The following is a 20,961-nucleotide window of genomic DNA, read 5'->3' as shown; positions in this document are numbered from 1 at the left end:
CTAGAAGGAATCCCTTCATCTCGTTCTTGATATGTGCCTTCCTGGAAGTAACGCAACCTTGCTTGATTCTGCCATTCCTACAAAACAAAGTGAATTAACCTTAAAAATCTACATATGGAATTAAATAAGATGGTGGAGACGAAATTCCAACTAAAGGAGATATTCCAATTGATAAATTTCTAATTAGGAATAAAATAAAACCTCTGCAGTCAAGGACTTTTTGAAAAGATATAAAATTCTTCGCCTCTAAATCTTTATCACTTCTCTCCAATCTCAACTCTCCAAAACCACACATGAGAAATGAATTGTGTTTCATCATTTATATAGAATTCCTCACCAAGCTACCAAGTCGGCGAGAATTTAACTTAGCAATTGCATTAAGAATGTGTCATACTTAATAATTTTCCCTGCAAATGGGTTTCGTGGTTATCGTCTAGTTCAAAAATGGAAATTTTCATGATTTCTTAAGTTATGTGTTATAAGCATGGAATATTCCTTTGCATGTTGCCAACTCGACGATTTTTTGAAAATCTTTCCATTTCAAATTCAAAATAATATCTTTGAAAGATTTTCCTTTCCACTTAGAATTTTGACAATTTTTCCACTTGAAAAGGAATCGTGATCATCCAGATTTTTGGAGAGAAAATTTTATCCGAAAAGAATTTTTTGTGCATTTTGAGTTCATCTTGTTCCAAGGAAGCTTTTTCATCAATTTGTCACATTTCCTATTTTTTAGGAATTTTATCAAGTTTAAGTTCCAGAGCTCAGGAGAGAGAAAATTCATTAACTTGACCAATTTTGTGTCTTTGGCTCAAAATTTCTAGAAATTGGGCGAATTTCCATGCCCGAGAGAGACGTTTTGAATATCTTCCCTGAAGGGATTTTTCTTTCCTCCTTTTCCTTGGGCGATGATTCACTACTATGTAGGAATTTTTTTTTTGGCACCCCCTTTCTAGCGCTCTCCCTCTGATTTGGGCATTAAAACCATATGATGAAGGTGTTGGTCTTGGAAATAAGCCACACCCGGACCGACGATGGACTGGTCCAAGAGGGGCCAGTAGCTCAGTGGTAAAGCACTCCAACAGCGTATGGAAGGTCCTAGGTTCGAGTCCTAGCTGGTCCATGGTATCAGAGCCAGGTCCAGGCTAGGAGGCCCAAGCACACGAGAGGTGTGGCTTAAGGGGGGGTGTTGGTGTTGGAAATAAGCCACCCGGACCGACGATGGACTGGTCCAAGAGGGGCCAGTAGCTCAGTGGTAGAGCATCAGTTTGGCGCCCAACTGCCTGACCTGGGCACTAAATCCATAAAGTGAAGGAAAAAGTGGTGTGGAGGAAAATTCCTCCACCACCTAGTTCTAGCGCTCTTCTTGATGCTTGGACGGTAAAAGGACATGGAGAAGGAAATTTGGTCATGGAGGAAAATGATCCAATCTAGTGCCCATTCCTTGACATGAGCGCCAAAACTACCTAGTCGTGGAATTTTGGGGGTGGAGGAAAAATCCTCCATGACCCCAATCTGGCACCCACCTACTTTTGAAAGCCATTCACTGCCAAGGTAAGGATTCTCTTGGATTTTGCTAGACTTAGCCAATTTTGCCCTTTTCTAGACTTGGGATGCCACATTGGTATTAAAGTGATTTTCAAGCCTTAGGAGGATTTTCAATGCCTTTCCACTTCTGGAATGAATTCCACACTTCGCTATTTTTGGATCAGTAGCCTGCTTTTTTTTTCCAAACCTTAGCCATTTTTTGATCAATAGCCTACTTTGTTTTTTCCAAACCTTCCGGATTTAGATAAGTATGTTCAGGAATGTTTAGTCTTTAGTGTTGAGAGCCTTGCATATAAAGAACCTGCCAAAATAGACTTACTAAAAATAGTAAGTACTTCAAAACATCCAAATTAGGGCAAACCGGGATAGGATGGCACTAAAAATAGAAACTGCTAAAAATAGTAAGTTTGATTTTTTGCAAAAAAAGACAATCTGGGATGCAAAATCCATAAAAATAGGAACTTTCTAAAAAATAAAAAGTTGCTCAAAATTTGCTCAAATTTCACTAGTAGGTTTCTTGAAGGGTCTCAATTCCAATGCAATGTTCAGTTTATCTAAAACTCTAAGGAAAGGACCTCAAATCTAAGTTTGAAGGGCGAAACCCTAAAATAGGCAAAACATGTTCTAGACTTAGCCAAATTCACTCAAACAACTTGCAGACTTGATCAAATTCACCCCAAAACACTTGCAAACAAAGGTGACCAAAGAGACTGTCATGAAAAGACCCAACGAACCAAAACTAAAAGACCAAGAGGACCTAAAAAGTAGGGGTTCCCCATTTGGAATGGGGTGATGTGTGATCAAGTCACAACAAAACCCTTCTTATTATAGTGATAATGCCCCCACCTCATTGGTAGAGAACATCTTGATCAAAGGTACCCACATTACTTGGTAGTATTACTTTCTATTGTCCAAGACAATATGTGACATTGATATCAATTATAGGTTAAGAATCCCTAAACATGATTGTTTAAACTATGGGCAATTAATTCTAATGAATGGTAAATTCTCAATTTGATGTTAAACCATAACAATATGCAATATCCTTAAAGATATTTTTGATCTAAAATAGATATAATTTCTACTCTATACCATGTTTTCAGAAAATGGCGTACTTTGATTCTTGAGAAGGTTTGGGAGGACATGTTAGAGCATTTCTTGGCAAAGGAGATTTCATTTTGGGTTTGGAATTGTCACCGTTGGCCTTTAAATGCAATTGTGTTCTAAGGGCAAAATAAATGTTCAATTGCAATAAAAAATGGAATATGATAACATTTTTCGATTGAATTCTCTTGTAGAGCAATTAAATTTCAAAAAAATAGCACCACATTTCAATCCCTTATTCAAAAGTTGTGACTTCCAAAATTTTTAGGTCAAAGAATGTTGATGAAGTGATAAATTCATCATGGGAAGTGACAAATCTAAAAACACCGTACTCATCTCATCACACGTAGTCAAGTGTGTCCTTTGCTTGATTCATTTTTTTCTAACTTTCTCTTCCTTCTTTGTGGTTGTATTAGATTCCTATATGCATGATAATCTTTAAATAAGGTGTATGAGGTTTAATTGAGCACATATGGAGCTTATAGAATCTTCTATCTATTGTTTTGTGAGCTATTTGTGAGCTTTATACCCATAAATTGTGACTGCATTAGAGCAAGGGAGGTCTTTGAGAGTTACATTTGGTCTTCAAGAGAATGTTAGTTGTTGGGAGAGATCTTAGACAGCCTATTGCTGAGATCATTGAATTGAAGCCACTTTGAAGTACTTAAGTGAGAGTGACTAGCATTTTGATGGATTTTTTACCGAAAGGGATATCTCCACATTAATTCCTTTCTTCATGGTATTTTATCTCTCTTTAACTTATGTTCCTTTTTCAAATGAATCTTAATTAAATTGCTCCAATAATTCACCCTATGTATGTTCCACAAGTTGGTGACTAATTTGAGGTATAACCTTGAGAGTTCATGGATCAACTTTACCACTAAGGAATCTTTTCTTGTGCTAACAAAAGTAGCCTTGAACTTCCCTTTTTCTTGTGGAATTTTCTACAATAGCACTAAGTTTGCAGAAGTATAATTTTAAGGATGTATATCAAAGATTAAAAAGTATACAGGTTAGATTTCATATTAGTTGTTTAAATCATATTTATCCATTGTTAATTGCTGTTATACAGATATAATCCTATTTATGGATTTGCATCGATAGTTGTATAAATCAAATGAGATTCAATTGGATACACTTCATGGTTTTATCATTTATATGTAGTTATTATGGTTTAAAAAAATCCTAACAATGAAGAGGGAAAGCAAATTAAAGAAATTATCCTTCGAGAATCGTCCAGTTGATAGAAGATTGAAGGTATGGGATCATCTTCAATAATAGTTCAATTATTCTTCTCCCTTCTTACTAAGAGATTGTGTTTCCTCCTCTCAATTGTAAGTGAGAAACAATAATGGTTAGAACCTTCCACTTTAGCTATCGTATGGTTGAAATTTAAAGATTTTTCCGAAGGGAATTTGACAATCGATGCACATTAGTGAAATGAATAATCTGAAGCATGAATCTAGATCATAGAATCTGCATGATTGAAGCTTTGTCTATGAATCTGACAGTTGTGATTTTAACATCAACAATACAGAGCTCCATGTTAAATAATATTGTCATGACTTGAATGAATATTCCTTTCTCAGATTCAAGTATGCAGCATTTTAGTTTAGAACCCAATATCACTGCTACCTTAATCACCGTCCCTCTCTATTGAGATTACAATGTCTAAATAAACCTAAGCTATTATTATTTCTTCCAAGACACATGCTGCCCATTCTATTTAAATATCAAATGGTTCGAGCTCAAACAGCCAAAGGTCATTTTATCCATGTCCAAAAGTGGTAAATAGGAGTCTTATTTTTATAGGTAAAAATTTACCTTTCACTATTGAACCGGTTTTGACTTAGGAGTAGCCTTGTTGCCTAAGCTATTGAAACCAGCGATGAGTTTGTATGAACAACATATGACCACCTTAGCATTACCCTTCCATATTAGAAAACAAAGTTGAGGAAACATCTGGAGACCTATAATGTCTATTGGTCAACATACCTTATAAAGTCAAAGAATATAGAATGAAATACCTGTATAGAAATATAACCCAGAGAAATCCTCACTAAGATTTTCAGTGATAAAATTTACTAAGTTGTCTTCTATTCCACTTTGAGGTCTTGTTTTGCTTCAATCATATTCCATGGGATTCTATTTACTGTATACTCTAGGATGTACCATGAAGGAGACTGATTGTTAAGTAGGAGAATTTGGTAAAGATCACAAAAGGCTATTTGATAATTTTGCACACAGAAACTTATATGTTTAAAAATGGGTTGTAAGGATACGAATTTCCAATTTTAAATGCATGAATTTTGCAGTTACCAAACAAACTACTCTTTTATCAATTAAGGTTACAAACCGTATTATCTGTAGTCCTCCTTTGAGTGCCCATTCTATTAAGAATGGATAGATGCGTGCAGGGATGTAGATACTCATAGAATGATTAGGCTTTTGATGACAAACTCCTTGGAAAAGTGCTGCAAATGCCACCTCCGATATTGCTATCGAATGACCTTCAAAACTAAAGCCTGTTGTATATGCTCTGTATAAAACATCAAATGATTTTAATGGGCCAATTTTGAATCCAATAACTGGAAAATGTTTTAAATATGATCTTTTGCTTTGGAGTGATATATAAAAAAACACCATGCATGACAATCATAACATAGAACTAAATCTACAAAGGAAAATGTTGGTACAAAAATGTACCCCAGCTTTTAAAAGGCCATTGTTTTACTGATGCAGACAACCTCTGTTACTGCAACTTCAATACTTTACTCTCACTAATAATGGATCTAAACAGAACAACAAAACGACAGCATAGCAAATAATGCAAATACTCCAAGTATTCTCTGCCCTATTTCTCTGTAACTCACAATGGACAAAGAAACAAATGCAGAATACAGAAAAGATAACAGCAATAAAAAAAAATCCTTTTAATTCCTGAACTTGAATACAACAACAAATTCACCTCCAAAATGGTTATCCCAGGCCAGTCCTCAAAACTCTTTTTTTCTCATTCCAGCAACACACTCCCTCTAGTAAACAAAATTAAAATGTGCCATCCCAAAAATAGAAAAACTACTAAATACCCCACTAGAGCAGTTACAAACCCACAAACTGAAGTCACAACAAAGTTTCCTAAAAATGTTGGTTACATTATTTACTCATTCTAAAACTCAGATGCTCAAAAGTTTGACTTGTACTCCATTAGGTGAAAATCATAGCAAATTTCTCAAGGTTAAAATGACAGCAAAAGTCATATTTTTTGAAGTGTAAAGTTTTAACTGTTCTTTTTTCTGTTTTTCAAGTTTATGAAACAACAGAAGATGAACATAATTCTAGAAAGTCAGAATAATTTTTTTGTTGACAAAAGGAAGTTGAAGTAAAGTTTGTTTTTTCAGCATAGTTCCACGGAGTTTCCTGACTAGGGGATGCAGGGACATGGGGACAGGTTTTGGGCATGGGAGGACCAAGGCCTAAATTTGGAGACGGCACGGGGACGACGACAGAGCGGCGTTGGGGGGGCAGCTCTGATATACAAATTGAGGTGAAGTGAAATCTTTAAGGCAAATCTGCAATATAACATGTCTATGCGTGCCCCATGAAACAAAAACTAGCTTTTATGAAGTTAAAGGTTGCAATCACTATGCAATGACATGTGCCATGTAGAAAGCGACCTGGTGGTGTCCCCAACAGAGGTGGCGGAGGTGATGGAGCTATAAGGAGGCATTTCCCCAAGTCCCAGAAACATCTTCATACCAGGGACATGGGGCTTTTTTTTGGCGGGGAGGAGGGTGGGGGGGGAAGAGGGGGGAACCGGGGTGACGCATCCCCTAGAACAACCAATTTTAAGCCAAACACATTCAAAACAAATATCAAATTAATCTATTCAGCAATCTTGTGACCCGCAAAACAAAATGAGTTGTCTTTCAAATCTATAGCAGGTCCTCAACTTTTCTATTTGGATGGAACCAAGAAAACTGAAAATTACAATCTTATAAAAGACGTAGTTACCTCAATTTTCTGCATTTTTTTCACGACTTTGACAAGCCAAAGTAATCTATAGAACAAAATAATGCATCACAATTTTGCACACTCTAGGCAACTTAATTATAATCACACCCTTAATTATAAAGAGTCAGACACATAATTTTAAAAACACAAATTTTCGTACAGTTTTCTTAAGAACAGAGTATCTGTTCATTCATTTACCAAAAGAAAACAAAAATCAGTTCTAAAATTGTAAACAAAACAATACTGTCATCTAATATTTTTATATTTTAATTAAATAGTATAAAAGAAAATATTGGGGACCATACTGTAATATGTCATCTTTCACTGCTACCCATGCGTCCGCAGGAAACACATTGAACATCTCATGTATATCTGTCTCTCGCTCATGTCCAAACACACTTCTATGAAGCTCTGAACAAAGGCGCACATCAGAGTCTTCCATAGGCCATACCTTAAACTCTGCAGATTTACACCCAGTGTCAATAGTGAAAAGAAATAAAGCCAAATTGAAGGTAAAGAAAGAGTAGTCATATTTTTCTTCATGTGAAAATATACATAATGTCTAATTTTACCTTCATTCTTGATTTCCCAAGTACATAATTTCTCATTCATTGAACCTTGAAAGTAGGTGACACATTCAATGGGACGAAATCCCAACTTTGCATATAGAGAGAAAGACTTTGTATTTGCTGCAATCTGAAGCAACAATCCATTGATCATAGGACATGATGGTCAATGTTAGATCATGCTTGCATATCGAACAATATCTCTTGAAAAAAGACAGTGCTTTATCATACTGCATGTATTGAACACTTAAATAGAATATTATGGCAGAATGTTTAACATCTGAACTTAAAGAAGAGCTGATGAGTAATTTCTAATTTGTTGCACAATGCACATTTGTAAACATCATATTGCTAACCCACAATCACTAAAAATTCAACTTCATTTTTGTTCGGTCCTTGCAACCCTCAACATCACAACAACAAATTTAAGGCCAGCCTATGTTGCCAACAGTCTCTAGGTCCATCAGTACAGGCTAGTCTATGTCAAATTAAAGTGAACAATACAATAACAAGCAATTGAGAACAGATCTTAAATGCACAGTTCTTGCCTATACATATTCAAGTGATGGAGACACAAAAAGTACCTCTATGTGGTCCTAAGTTCCTAATCAATACATCGGTTTCTCCTTAGCAATCTATTTGCCATTTTTCTGAGGATAACTCAAAACTATCCACAGGTGATAATTCGTACAGCCAAGCAATAGACATAAGATGTAAAATTTTCACATAAATGGGAGGCTCTATTCCAAGTTATTGTCTGACATATCCCTTTTTCCAAACTAAAAAAATGATTTAATTTAAGTTGCTTGCAAATTAACTTTCATATTATAAAAAGGCAATCTGCATTTTAATTTTTCAATTATAAAGTACATCAAAAAGATAATAAAGTGTTTTTAAAAGGGAACTTAAAATTCTTTTGAAAGTGTTGCTAGGACAAAGGTGTAGAACACAAGATGCCACTAAGAGGGGGGGTGAATCAGTGGTTTCCAAACGTAACCCTTTTAATCCTAAATGTGATTACCAGTTAACATATAAAGTAAACTTACTGGTGAGATAAGGCAAGACATTAAGATGCAAGCACACACAAATACACATCACATAACACCGGATGTACGAGGAAAACCCAATGTGGGAAAAATCTCGGTGAGAAATGCTGCTGGAGTCTAGTGCGCCAATCCAGCCTCACAATAAGCACTGTATTACAAAGTTTAGGGCACCAACCCAAGGAGCACCAACACCTGACTATTTATGGGCACCAACCCAAAGGAGCACCAACCCCTGCACCAAGCACCAACTTAGTGATCTACAATGAACATTATCAAATCAATACAAAAGTAATAACCTGGTTACAAATGAGTTCTATAACCACTGTAATCTCTTCTTTCTTCCAGTTTACTCTTCACTGATCCCTTACCAGTTCAACCCACTTCCTGTCACTCTACCTGCTCTATGTCTGACTTCCTCTTACTCTCTCGCTCTCTGCTCTCCTTTCCACACTGTTGTCGCTACCTCACCGATCCTGACAATGTCGGTAGGATCAATTGTCAGACCATACACCTGCTACAAGTTACTCCACTTACCGGTTTATCCCTGCACTGTTCTCTGGCTTGCTGGATCTCCTCAACTACTCACACTGCATTGGTTCACTCTGTGTTGCCTTCCTCTCTACTGCCTTCTTACCGGTACACACGCTACCTGTTCACACCACTATCATACTTGGTGATAGTTCACCGGTTACCTTGACCTCACCAGTTAAACCTCTCTTAAAACCTTTCACCGGTTGCACTTCCACACACTCAGTTGCTGTGATCTTTTGCAATTTGCACTTCGACTGCACGAGGCACTGGCACACTCTTTTTCTCTTCTATCCAGCCCGCAACATCATCTAGTAGCATCAATCCTCTTTGGTCTTTAGTCGGCATATTTATATGTGAGCTTTCCCGCCATGACCGACATTCAAACTTCACATGTCTAGGGTTTCTTCATCGACCACGAGGCGTACCAAATCCAATCAGATCTTGTCCCAGAGATTGACCACCTGCAACGGATCACTCAACTCCACCAATCCCCTTGCGTCCAAAACACGTTTGCTATCCTTAACAAACACAACCTGCATGTCGGCTTGCACTTGTCAATCACAATGAATGAGTTCGTGGTCCCCTTCATCAAATCCAATCTACAATTAGACACATTGCATTGATCGTGATGCCAAAAAATCAGATCTCTATCCTCTGATCTGTCTTGAGCCGCAAACCCCTGCAATCGACCCGTGATAGTCGGGGTCTTCATTTAATGTCGACCGACTCATCACCAACCTCGTCGACACACCGTTTATCCTCCACTGCACGTACGCCACCTGTGTCCTACGTGTCACTCTTAGTCGCCATCCAATTGAGCTCAGTCACCGGTGTTAGTTAAGACTCTGTCACCGACCATATCTGTAATGCCCCGCCAGGAAACCCCGAAGGGATAAGCCAAAATTACAAGAATAGAGTGCAAAAATTTTTTTTTTTTTTAAAGTTACAACACATAAGATGCAACAAGATAACAAAGATTCAGATTACATAGCGGAAGACTTCAACTAACACCTAAAGAGTTTCCCAACGAGATTACTTCAATTTCACAATTCAGTTAACTCACACAATTAAACCAATAAACTGAATATCTTAATAACGAGATAATTCATAATCAGGATAATTTCTTTCAGAAGATGGAAATATAAATCACAAGCAAGGATTCATCCATTAAGATCCATTCATAATTTCCATTCAAGCTTTTCATTTAAATTAACAAGCCATACAACTAATATTCTAACATACTAGAATTTCATCATAAACATATGAGATCTTTCCAAGCATATTTAAATTCCTTAACAACAACTGAGTATATTCCATTACTCTAAATTACATTCTTTCATATCCCAAGTTATTGCATTTTAAAAGACGATTACATACATGCATTTACGATAAATCTCATCTAAACCAATTACTCATTCGATCAACATGGCATTCAAGAAGGAACTGAATATAAGCATTTAAAGTTAATTCCATTTATCCAATTAACCATTCTAACATAAGTTAATCATACATGATAAAGCTGAATAAAGGAAACATAAGAGAATACATCACATAACACCATAATGATCTCGGAGTTCACCCCTAAAGGGCTACATCTCCGGGTCTGCTCAACTGCAAGACCCCCTCTGATAAATAATAAAATTAAGAGTACAAGAGGTTACACCATTCAATCCAGCCATCAAGGCGATACATAAGCAATATACCAACAACCACATCGGTCAATAATACATAAACGATCCCTGCGAAGAACAGGATCCAGCGGAACATAATCAAAGCTAAAACAAGAGTCCAGGAGAGCATCCATAAAACTGAGCCATCACCACCCAAGGTCTAACATGGGACTGACACTCACAAGGGCAGAGACAAAGGACGACTCACAAAGGTACTCCTAACAGGACAAAACGACAGCACACTAGCGAACGTAAGGACAAGTGTCATCACACAACCTGGTATGGATACCATGGCAAGTCTTCATAGGTCCCGGCCTCGTACACTGGGTCACCCTGGCAACCTAATCTGAGCTTCCGGCCCATCCAAGCCTCATGTGGACCCACACATCCTCTTGTGAAGACAAGGAAGAGGGTTTGCCATTTCAGGCCTTCTCACAGCATGTCGAATCTATGACAACACTCGTCTCATGTGTGAGGCACATTTATCTTATTTAGAGATTACATTCTAATCTACTTAGGTTATCACTTATTAGACTCACTTTCGATGGGTTACCCAGCAGCCACTTTGGGCGCGGCCCCCAATCGAAAGCCACTTTCCCATACGACACTAGACTATACTCGGACGAACTCAAAACCAAGGAATACACATGGTCAGACGAACGGAGTTCAAGAAGAGAGACACAATCATCAGGTCAAACACGACTCAAGGGTAATCACTTACTGACGGTACTCTAACTAGAGACCTAACAAACTAAGGTCAACCATGAATCATCATTCGACTCACACACAAGGATATGATCAACAACAACACTACCACAATACAGTAGTCAACTCGGAATCGAGGACTGAAACAGGAACACCAAATCATCCATACGACAGGGTCCTACTAAACAAAGCAACATGCCATTTCATGATTAAAGGCGAATATAGAAATTAAACTCGCAAGGCAATAATCAGAAAAGACAATATTTTCTCAAATTGATTTAGACATTAAAATCGATCAAGTTTTCTACAAGATCCAATCAGATTATAGTTATCTACCTCAACTAGGAATAGGTTGATCTTGGTTTTCTAACTCATAAGGTTCAAAGCATCAATAGACATATAAGTCATAAAGAGTTCTTAAACCAAATACATATTAATCAAATTCAGACAACCATTAATCAATTAAAATAAGATATTTAATCTCCAACAAAACATTGTTAACATACTGGTCTAAAATCAATCTCTACAGATTCATAATTTCAATTCCAGATACATTATGCGGATTACGGAAATAAAAATGTAGAAAGAGAATCTAAAGAAGCTAATCATTTCCAAAAGCACATCGATTCAATTCAGACACCCAACGATAAATATTTCACTACTTCTCAATTAGCCAAATGATATGTTCTAAGATGATATTTAACCACATCAATTAGAATATAATCTACCCAATTCATTTGCGAAAATTCACAGTTGTAGAACTTAATTTAAAAGGGCAAAGTCACGAAATGAAGATGAATGACAATTAGCCTATAAACTCCATTATAACGTTGATCAAAATCAACTAGCATTTGCAACTATTATACCACCTTAATCAAAATTAAGAACTAAATAAACTTAATCATTAAAATGATATTTACAAATGTTATTTGCATTTCTTTTTTTTTTTAAATGATAAAAAAAAAATACATTAAAAAAAACGTTTTCAAAAAAACTAATTTAAAAAAAAAACTGCATTAGGCAAAAGGGTAGGGCGGGCCGTGCCCTAACCCTAACCCTAGCCGCAGGCATTGGGGGGCTTCGTGGGCGGCGCCACGGTGGTGCCCGCAAGTGCCACGGCACCCTGCGGCCACCGCCGTGAGCCGCAACCGCCACAGCCTCACCCACCAACGGAGAACCAGGCATCGCGGGGAGAAAGGGAAGCAAGGGCGAGCGGGGGAGAGGGGAGGAGAAGCGGGGGAGCTCTGCTCCCCGCCTCCAACCCCAAAACACAGTCCAAATTAATAAAAACAAACGCCCAGATCCGAAAAGCACGATACGCACAGTCCGAACTAAGTTGAACGCACAGTTCAATAAAAAAACATATATATTTTCTTTAACACAATTCGGATTAAAACAGCCAATAGACCCACTCAAAAATTTGAAATAACAATTTCGGTTTGATATGAAAATAATGTTTTCTTGATGGTTTTTTTTCATTCTTTTACAACCACCCAAGGTTTCAAATGCCCAAAAACAAAGAGGAATTAACAATACCTCAAAACACTTCCAGCCAAGCTGGTTAATTTACTAAATCCATCAAAAGCATGGCATTCAATGGAGAATCCAAAGCCAAGATAAAACCCCCATTTCCATTTCAAACAAAAACTAAAATTGAGAGAGTTGGATCCTACCTTAACACGCAATCCTGGCATAGCTGAAGGAGAGCCCACCTGCCAAATCCAGCAAAACTGCCCCCTCTCCAAAAACCCCCAAATTCCTTCCAAAATTCTCTTCAACCAAAGATTTTCCAAATTTGTCCATCCTCTCCAATTTTCCCCAAATTTGGGTTATATGGAAGAGTTGACCCCAAAAATTCCATTTTTGGAATAAAAACTTTTATTTACAAATAATTCTCCAAATTAATTCTTTTCTAATTACAACAACAAATTGACTTGCTTTCCAAATCCAAAAATCAATTTTCTCAATTAATCAAATTTAGCCGTTCTAATTTAATAATCCAACAGAATACAGTCAATCTATTGCGATAATAAAAACAAAACTTTCTTTTTCGACAGCATATATAAAATGCATTAAATATTCAAGATCAGTCATTTGATCGAATTTACTTCCAATTTAAAATAGGCAATTCATAACAACGGAAATCGCATAACGGAAGCCAGATTAATTTAACCCATTATCTTCAATGCACAAACGCAAATTTAATCAAGATAATTACTAAGGACTAATTAATCAATTAACCAAACACACCAGGCACGCAAATTGAGAAAGTCAACCAAACAGACGACTCGCAACCCAAACAAGAAGGGGTCACCGACGACGACTGGCGATGCTCACTTGAGCACGACTAAGGTCAACTAGGGTCTTACGACCACCTAATCCAACTCTAAGGATTAAAAGAGGTACACTCAAACCTGCAATCCAGGTGAAGAAGAACCTCGCACTCATGCGGCGTTGTACCTGAAATTTCCTGCAACCAAAGAACATACATGCATACATATATAATAACTTAATGAAAGCGTTAGCCCGATATCAATACCACGAATTAGGTACACTACCAGCTTGCATACAACTAGTGAGAAAACCGCATCAATAGCTATGCGTTAAATCAACATCTGATTATAACATAATAATACGATAAACTAATCAAGATTAGACCAAGGTTAAAAATAGACTAGGGTAGGGGTACTACAATATCATACACTACTGGTGCTTACCTACCGGTTTTCTAACCCTGCTGGTTATCTAACAACCGGTCACCAATCTTGTCAATCCACAGCATGCTCATCTTCATCTGATGGGAGCCTTTCACTTCTGCACTCTTTGCTCTCTTTGTTAGCTTTACTGGTGGACATCTATACTGGCAATATCTCCTACTTGTATACTGGTAACATACCATGCACACCGATGACACCAAACTCTTTTTTTTTTTCTGGTAACATCCATGTTTGCAGCTGCTCAACCTTACCTTCATCTTCATTAGACTGATTCTCCTCTCAACTGGTTTGTCAGAGTGACAAACCCATCACTTCTTACTCTTCTTCTTTTGTCCCGGTAGCTCATCATGCTTTCACTTGTTGGACCGGTGCACAACTCTGATTTCACATACTGGAGGCTTCTGATATTTCTCTATGGCCATCCGGTACATGCCTTCAACCAATTGCCTTATACTTCCCTGACTGTCTTATCTCAAAGGGTTTTGATGCATTACATGCATGTTGTGAGATAAGCTCAGTTTGATCACTTACCGGTGAGAGTAGATCCTAGTCACTCATTCTGCTTCCGGCATTGCATAGATATGCCTTAGCTGACTTTGAGCAGATACATCTTCAATCAAGCATATATGATCCGGTTGGGCACATTCTCTGTCAGTCTTCTCTTCATCCTGTGACACCATCTTTATCCGGTGGGAAACCTGTTGTTTCACATCCAAACATCCAACTGCATACCGGTTGTCTACACGTTCTTTATGGATCCTCCTTGCTTTCTTACTGGTCACATGCTTAGCGGTTGGCAACCATACACTACCAACACATCACTCGATGGTTGTCATTCCATAGCAGTCTCCAGTCCTTACTCACCAGTTAACTCCATCTTGTAACATGCCAGTTGATATCCCATGACCACAAAACCAGTTGGCATCAATGACAACAATACCAACAATCTCTCATACCGGTTGACATCAATGACAACACAATGCCAACAAAAGGACCAACATGAAATATTAAAATTAATAAAGAAAAAAGAAATTTTAGAGACTTTTTCTAAAAGGCTAAAAATAGAAAAAAGGAGGTTAAAAAAAAGTTAAGCTTGAGGAAGAGTATCCATTTGTTTGTTGCCAAAAACCCTTTTCTTGAAGATTGATCATCTAATGCCCATTTTTGACCAAAGGATGAAACCCCTCTTGGTGACAAAATCAACAAACAAAAACCCTCTTGGTTTCAATTTTGGATTTTGACATGTCCCCTTTTTAATAATCTATGTTATGGACCAAAGTGACTACTTTTTTTTTTTTTTTTCATCTCTCTTATCCAATTTTGTGTGTTTTCATCCCCATCACCCATGCATCTACGTATAGTCCCCTGAAGTTTCAAAGTATGGGAGGATGTTTCCAGTTTTCTATGTCAATGTAAATCATCGGAATTGTAGAGTTTCCCTTGTTGGCATGTCCTTTCCTCTATTTTCATGAAGGTATCAAACTTCCAAATACTACCATTCCTCTCATTCTTTCCCCAATTTCATTCGTTGTCCCATTGCGACTTTAAGGTTTTCCATAGATAGCCAACTACAAGGCACAGTCTGCCACAGAGATCACAAAGCAGCTACAAAGTTGCATAGTTCCATAGCTACATAGATACATCATTGCATCTGCAACGGAGATCAAAGAGCCAAAAACAGCTACACAGTTGTAAATTCCAACCAAAAAACTGATGCATGTTTGTATATTCCAGCTCTCACTACCTCTGTCCCCCAATCAAAGAAGCCGATTGGAAGGCAGATCTCAGACAAATTATCATTGTATCCCACCACCTCAAGCTTAACATCTGGTACAAGCTTGATAGTTTTCTCTTTCAAACCCATGTCTTCAGCAACATATCATATGATAGTTGTTACAGTGCCCTTTCTGAAACTCCATGTGCATTTTGACAAATTCTCCATGACCTTCTTTCGGATGAGACCAGGACTTCGCAAATTTGATCTCTGATTGCTTGATATTTGTCTGCCCAGTGTCAAGCAATTATTTGAATTTCTCATTGGATATATCTACAGTAAAAGTAACCTGCATAGGAAATATTATATAGGATTAGTCTCCTGGAGGACTCAATAATCTGCCTCCTCTTTCCCTGGAAAATATCTTCATTCTCATTTTCCACAAGGATCAAAGAATCTCGGTAGTAAAAAGAAGCCAAAAAATACTGTAGTTAACATTTAGACCATCCACATAACCAAACAAATCTTCATGGCAAGAAAAGTTGCTAGACCTTTCCCATCCACCAATATCACAAGAGCAAAGATTCCAAACATTCTCGGCAAACACACAGTTACTACGATTTCTAAGGAAAATTTAAATCAATAGAAAGCCTCTTAACGGTAATAACCACCTAAACAAGATTTTTTCGCCTCAATCACAGGAGACCAACAATTTCTGAAGACTTTTGACCACTAAGATTGACTTAGGAAAAGATTCCAGCAGCTATTCAGGCGACTAATGAGGTCCAAGGGGGAGTTAAGGGATTGATAAACCTTTTTTGTATAATTTTCTCAATAACAGTCTTATCCCACCATTCAAGGTTCTCAAAAAATTTTGAATTAAAACTAAGCTGAAGAGGAAACTGAAAAATTTGACAAGCTTTTTGCAATGTTGAAAATGTCCTCCCTTGAGATTGGAGGAGATCAAATTTAGAACTAATACTATACCAGCTTATGAACTAGTTATTAGCAAGGATATGGCTAAACTCACAGATCCCTATACTAAACCAAGCCTTGAAGCAACGCCAAAGGCTTATTTTTCAATTGGAGATTCCTCTAAACTTGAAGCTGCACACTTTTTTAGAGACATGGTTTATCTGAATATCAGCTTTAATACAACCTCTAACCAACTCCCAAACCTTCCAAATACTCCTAAAAACCATAGAACCAAATGGAGTGACAAAGAACTCACCAAAATTAAAATACTGAGGATGCAGTCCCCTCTAATGCTTAGCTTTCTTGGGGACAGCCTACTGAACATTGTTTCTGATCAGAACCTTCCAGGGTTTATTCCGACAAAAGGACTTAATAATCCATTTGACAGCAAAGGCAATTCGTTGAGATATTAAATCCTTTAACCCTCGACCACCTCTACTTTTATCAAGACAGCATCATTTCCAGCTGACTGCAATATTTTTTTTGTGCTTTTCCCATCAGGCCATAAGAAGTTTCTAATGCTTTTTCGAATGGTGTTGAGTTGGTAGCTAATAAATAACCAAACAGAGACATATCAGATAAGATTTTTTTTTGGCAAGTTTGAACTCTACCTTCCAAAGACAAGTATTGATTATTCCACTTTAAGATCTTCTCAATTTTAGTATAGATCCAACCCAAATATCTGACTTGCTTATTAGGGGCCCTCCCTATTGAAAACCAAATTTACTAAATCAAGGAGGGTTATCTTTCCAACTGAGAATAATGAAAGGAAAAGGGCATCCAAGGAAGACCTCCAAGAATCAATATGAACCTTCAGTATCTTCTGTTTCTTTTAATTAAATGTTTAATGTCATGACACAAGAACATACTGCTATGCCTTTAAAGTGGAAACAAACATAGTTAATTTCCTATTGTATTATACCTTTGAGGAAACATAATTCAGCTCAAATATCTATGTAAATTTCAACAACATAAGCATGAAAGAAAGAAGAATTAGACAAAACAGAAGAAACAACAATATATGTGGAGAAAACGTTTTCAGGCAAAAAAAACTCCACACTCCAAAGCATCAAACCAATGTATTACTTGCAAGCTCATAGCCTTCACATGGAGACTACATCTTTCTCTTCTCTGGAGAAAATCTTATAGCATAATAGTAGCTTTGTAATAATCACCTTGTCATCTGTCTACAATGTATAATACTTCAATAATATATAAGCTAGGTGCCAAAGAAAGCAACTCCATCTTCAACAAAGCAAAAAGACTGAATAAAGCACATCTTCAATTGCTCTAACTTCATCCTGCATATCCAAACAAAGCTATCCTCTTCCTTTGGTGTAAATCTTCAAGGAAAACATTTCAATCCTTAACTTAGCCTCCAAGAAAAGATAAAAGCAAAAAACTGCTTTGTTTGCTTTTTCCATTCAGAAATAAAAAACGGCACAAGTCTCTTTTTTAAAGATAGGAGATTGTCAAATTTGTTTTTATCTTTAATATGAAATCTTTGACTTCAATCCCCTAAAAATAGGAACTCTAAAGTGGGCACCCATTTCCTGAAAATAGGGATTACACCATACTTGCTTTCCTACACTTGATAGAAAACTTGCCAAACACTCCACCTAACATGTACTATGCCACCTCTTCAAAGAGAATGCAAAAGATATGACAAATTAGGAGATAATCAAATTAGGATAATTAAATATGCACCAAAATAATTAATAAAATTAATTATCAATGTTAGGACTCAAAGGTTGAGACCCCTTAATCCCAACATTCTTCTAGTTGTCAAGAGTCTAATGCAAACCACAAAATACTGCCACAACTCTATTGTGCTCACGTGCTTTATAGAAACACCGATATAACTTCAAACCTGTTACCCAAACACAATCTTGAAATCCAAAAATTTTTCCAAGAACAATATCAAACACAAATGCTCAAAAAACCCGAGAACAACAACCATAACTACTTGCTCACATCCAACTAAGAAAACCCATATGATTGTATAAAGCAACCACAGAAAATGCTAAACTATCCAATCATCCATACCTTTAAGGTATCTATAACATCAGTAAACTCATGCCAACAAAAAAAATAATCCAACCCAAAAACCGCAATCAAGCTCCATGTGCAAACCTCTCAATGAAGAACATATATATCTAAGAACACTCAGAACTCAGGTGGTGTTGTAGGTTTGGCCTCGGTACCATATATAATGCTCTAAACATTGTATCCTTCCGTTAAAGTCTGCATTTTGAACTTCCAATTAACATAATTGGAAGCATCTAACTTATTTGATTCAATTAGATAAATATCTATGAGATTTGCCATATTAAGAAAAAACTAAGCAACAACAAATTTACTATATTAGCTTTGCTCTAATGTTTGCCGCCTTTGAATATTTCATTGCAGCTCATACAGCATCCACAACTTCCCGAATTCCTTCTACTACTCCTTTTGGTGAACTACCAACCAAATGGCACTGCCCTTCTATGTAGCACTTTGAAGTTGCATTGTATGTTTTCAACGCCTCTCTTCTTCATGCACTAGCAGCTTTGAAAATATTTTCTCTCGCAGCTCTTTTATTATTCTCTCAACACTCTTTTTTGCTCAGCAAGACACCTTTACTGTCTAGCATATGCCAGCACTCTAGAAACCTCAAAGAGGGCTCTGATACCAAATCATAAAACAGAGTAACAGAACAGAGCATAAACAAACACATAGAAAATAGAGGAATTCAATACTATCTTTTATTGATCAAGAAATACATATATATTCAGTAGCTGAGACAAACAAATTTCTTAATTATCTACTAAACAAACTGACAGCAAACAATTGAAGACTAACTGGTAATTGGAAATTGATAGACAGCACACAGAAGTAAACGGACTCTTTGACAGCTAACAGGATCTGTGGGACAGATCTTCAGGTACTTATTGTTTCTGAATAAAACTCTTTGACACATATACTAATTCTGTTATGACTTATTCTAACAGTTCAACCCCACTGTGTATGCTCCAAGTGGCTACCCTGCGAATGCGCACCACCCCTCAAATTTGTCTGTGGTTTGTAAGAATGATTCTCTAGGTGATGGTTTTATTTAATTTTAGTACATTCCAGTAATGGTGGCTTCTAATCCGAGAGGTGTTCTAAAGATGGTGGATCTAAGCTTGATAGGAGATCACAAAGATGGTGAGCGAGTCACTTGAGACTTGGTTTAGACGGTTTCTAGATGTTCTAAGCTTGATTGTGCATTAATTGCATTGGATTCTAATGACGATCATAGGGTTTTATAATTTACATTTGAAAAAAATAAAGAAGTATCCAATTTCAGAATGTAATTAGGAAATCTTAAAAACACTCATAAACCTAACATCGTCAAGTCCTGCAACTGTAATTGAAACAGGATGATAGGAGAGCAACGACATATTACCTGAACAAGGCTGATGGATTTAGCATTTGTAGCATTTGCCCTCTCTATCAAGGCACTCATAATTGCCTTCCCTACTCCTTTTTTGCTATGGGCAGGATCAACAAACACAGGTCCAATTTGTTGAAGACTCTCTCCTACACAACGATAAACTGAAATCCTTCAAGGTGCTCTAAAACACAACATAATACATCTCACATTTAAGAAAAATGAATAATAACTCCAGGAGCAAAGTTTTAAAGGCTAACCTACAAAGTGGAGGAAAGCGGCTCCAATTGGTCGGCCTGAGGCCTTGTCCAAGGCAGTAATTCCACAGCTTTTTGGAGACAGGAAAATCCGGTGCAGAATTTCTTCAGCAATCTCTACTGTCTCAAAGTCTACAGAAGGAGGAATCCCAACAGAGAGGTTGAATTCTGTGTATGCGCGCTGCATAATAGGTCCCAATGCTTTCACGTCCTCCACAGCTGAAGCTCTGACCTCCATTGTTAGTATAACGAATGAACATAATTGTGAAGCTGTATCTCCTTAGCAAAGTCAAAAGGCTTCTCACTGGTGAAATTGAATCACTTACATTTCATTTTACCGTTTGAAAAGGAAATCTCTCGGGTGAAACTTAATAGTTGTGTTCTTGTGGCCTTGGAGTTCACAAATTGCAATTTAGAGCTTGTGATTTTGTTATCATAAAAAGTAGAATCCATTAACAACCATAATTGTAAAAATCATGATGTAGAATAGAAATAGAATGCTCTTAGATGCGTCATTTGTAGTGTTTTTACGTCAAGAAGGCAAGTGAAGTTTTTGGGAGAAATTACATATTAAACAAATTGAAGTTGTCAAATGTGGGCATTATTTACTTCTACTCATTAGATAAATATACTTTTGAATGCTAGGTGTGTCAATTTTTAAATGTTTGGAAAAAATCATTCATTGTGTAAAGATGGTCA

General features: G+C 37.0%; 1 protein-coding gene across 2 annotated transcripts in view; it reads right to left on the bottom strand.

Moving 5' to 3' along the window:
* LOC131072869 (uncharacterized) overlaps positions 1–20,669 on the bottom strand; it is a 41,655-nt gene extending 20,986 nt beyond the window's left edge. Inside the window, exons 1-5 of one of the 2 annotated variants that reach the window (XM_058009156.2) lie at positions 20,266–20,667; positions 20,021–20,154; positions 7,239–7,362; positions 6,972–7,125; positions 5,009–5,191 (exon numbers count right to left, since the gene is read on the bottom strand). In XM_058009156.2, coding sequence (XP_057865139.1) covers positions 5,009–5,191; positions 6,972–7,125; positions 7,239–7,362; positions 20,021–20,154; positions 20,266–20,500 — 830 coding nt within the window. In that variant the 5' untranslated portion in view covers positions 20,501–20,667. Of the gene's footprint in view, positions 1–5,008; positions 5,192–6,971; positions 7,126–7,238; positions 7,363–20,020; positions 20,155–20,265 lie in introns of both variants that reach the window. The other variant, XM_058009158.2, reaches the window with a different exon arrangement.
* Positions 20,670–20,961: the final 292 nt, after the last annotated feature.

The sequence above is a fragment of the Cryptomeria japonica genome, chromosome 6 (genome assembly GCF_030272615.1).
Source record: "Cryptomeria japonica chromosome 6, Sugi_1.0, whole genome shotgun sequence".
Classification (NCBI taxonomy): domain Eukaryota; kingdom Viridiplantae; phylum Streptophyta; class Pinopsida; order Cupressales; family Cupressaceae; genus Cryptomeria; species Cryptomeria japonica.
The sequence above is the reverse complement of the archived record's forward strand: the minus strand, read 5'-3'. Positions and strand labels throughout refer to the sequence as shown.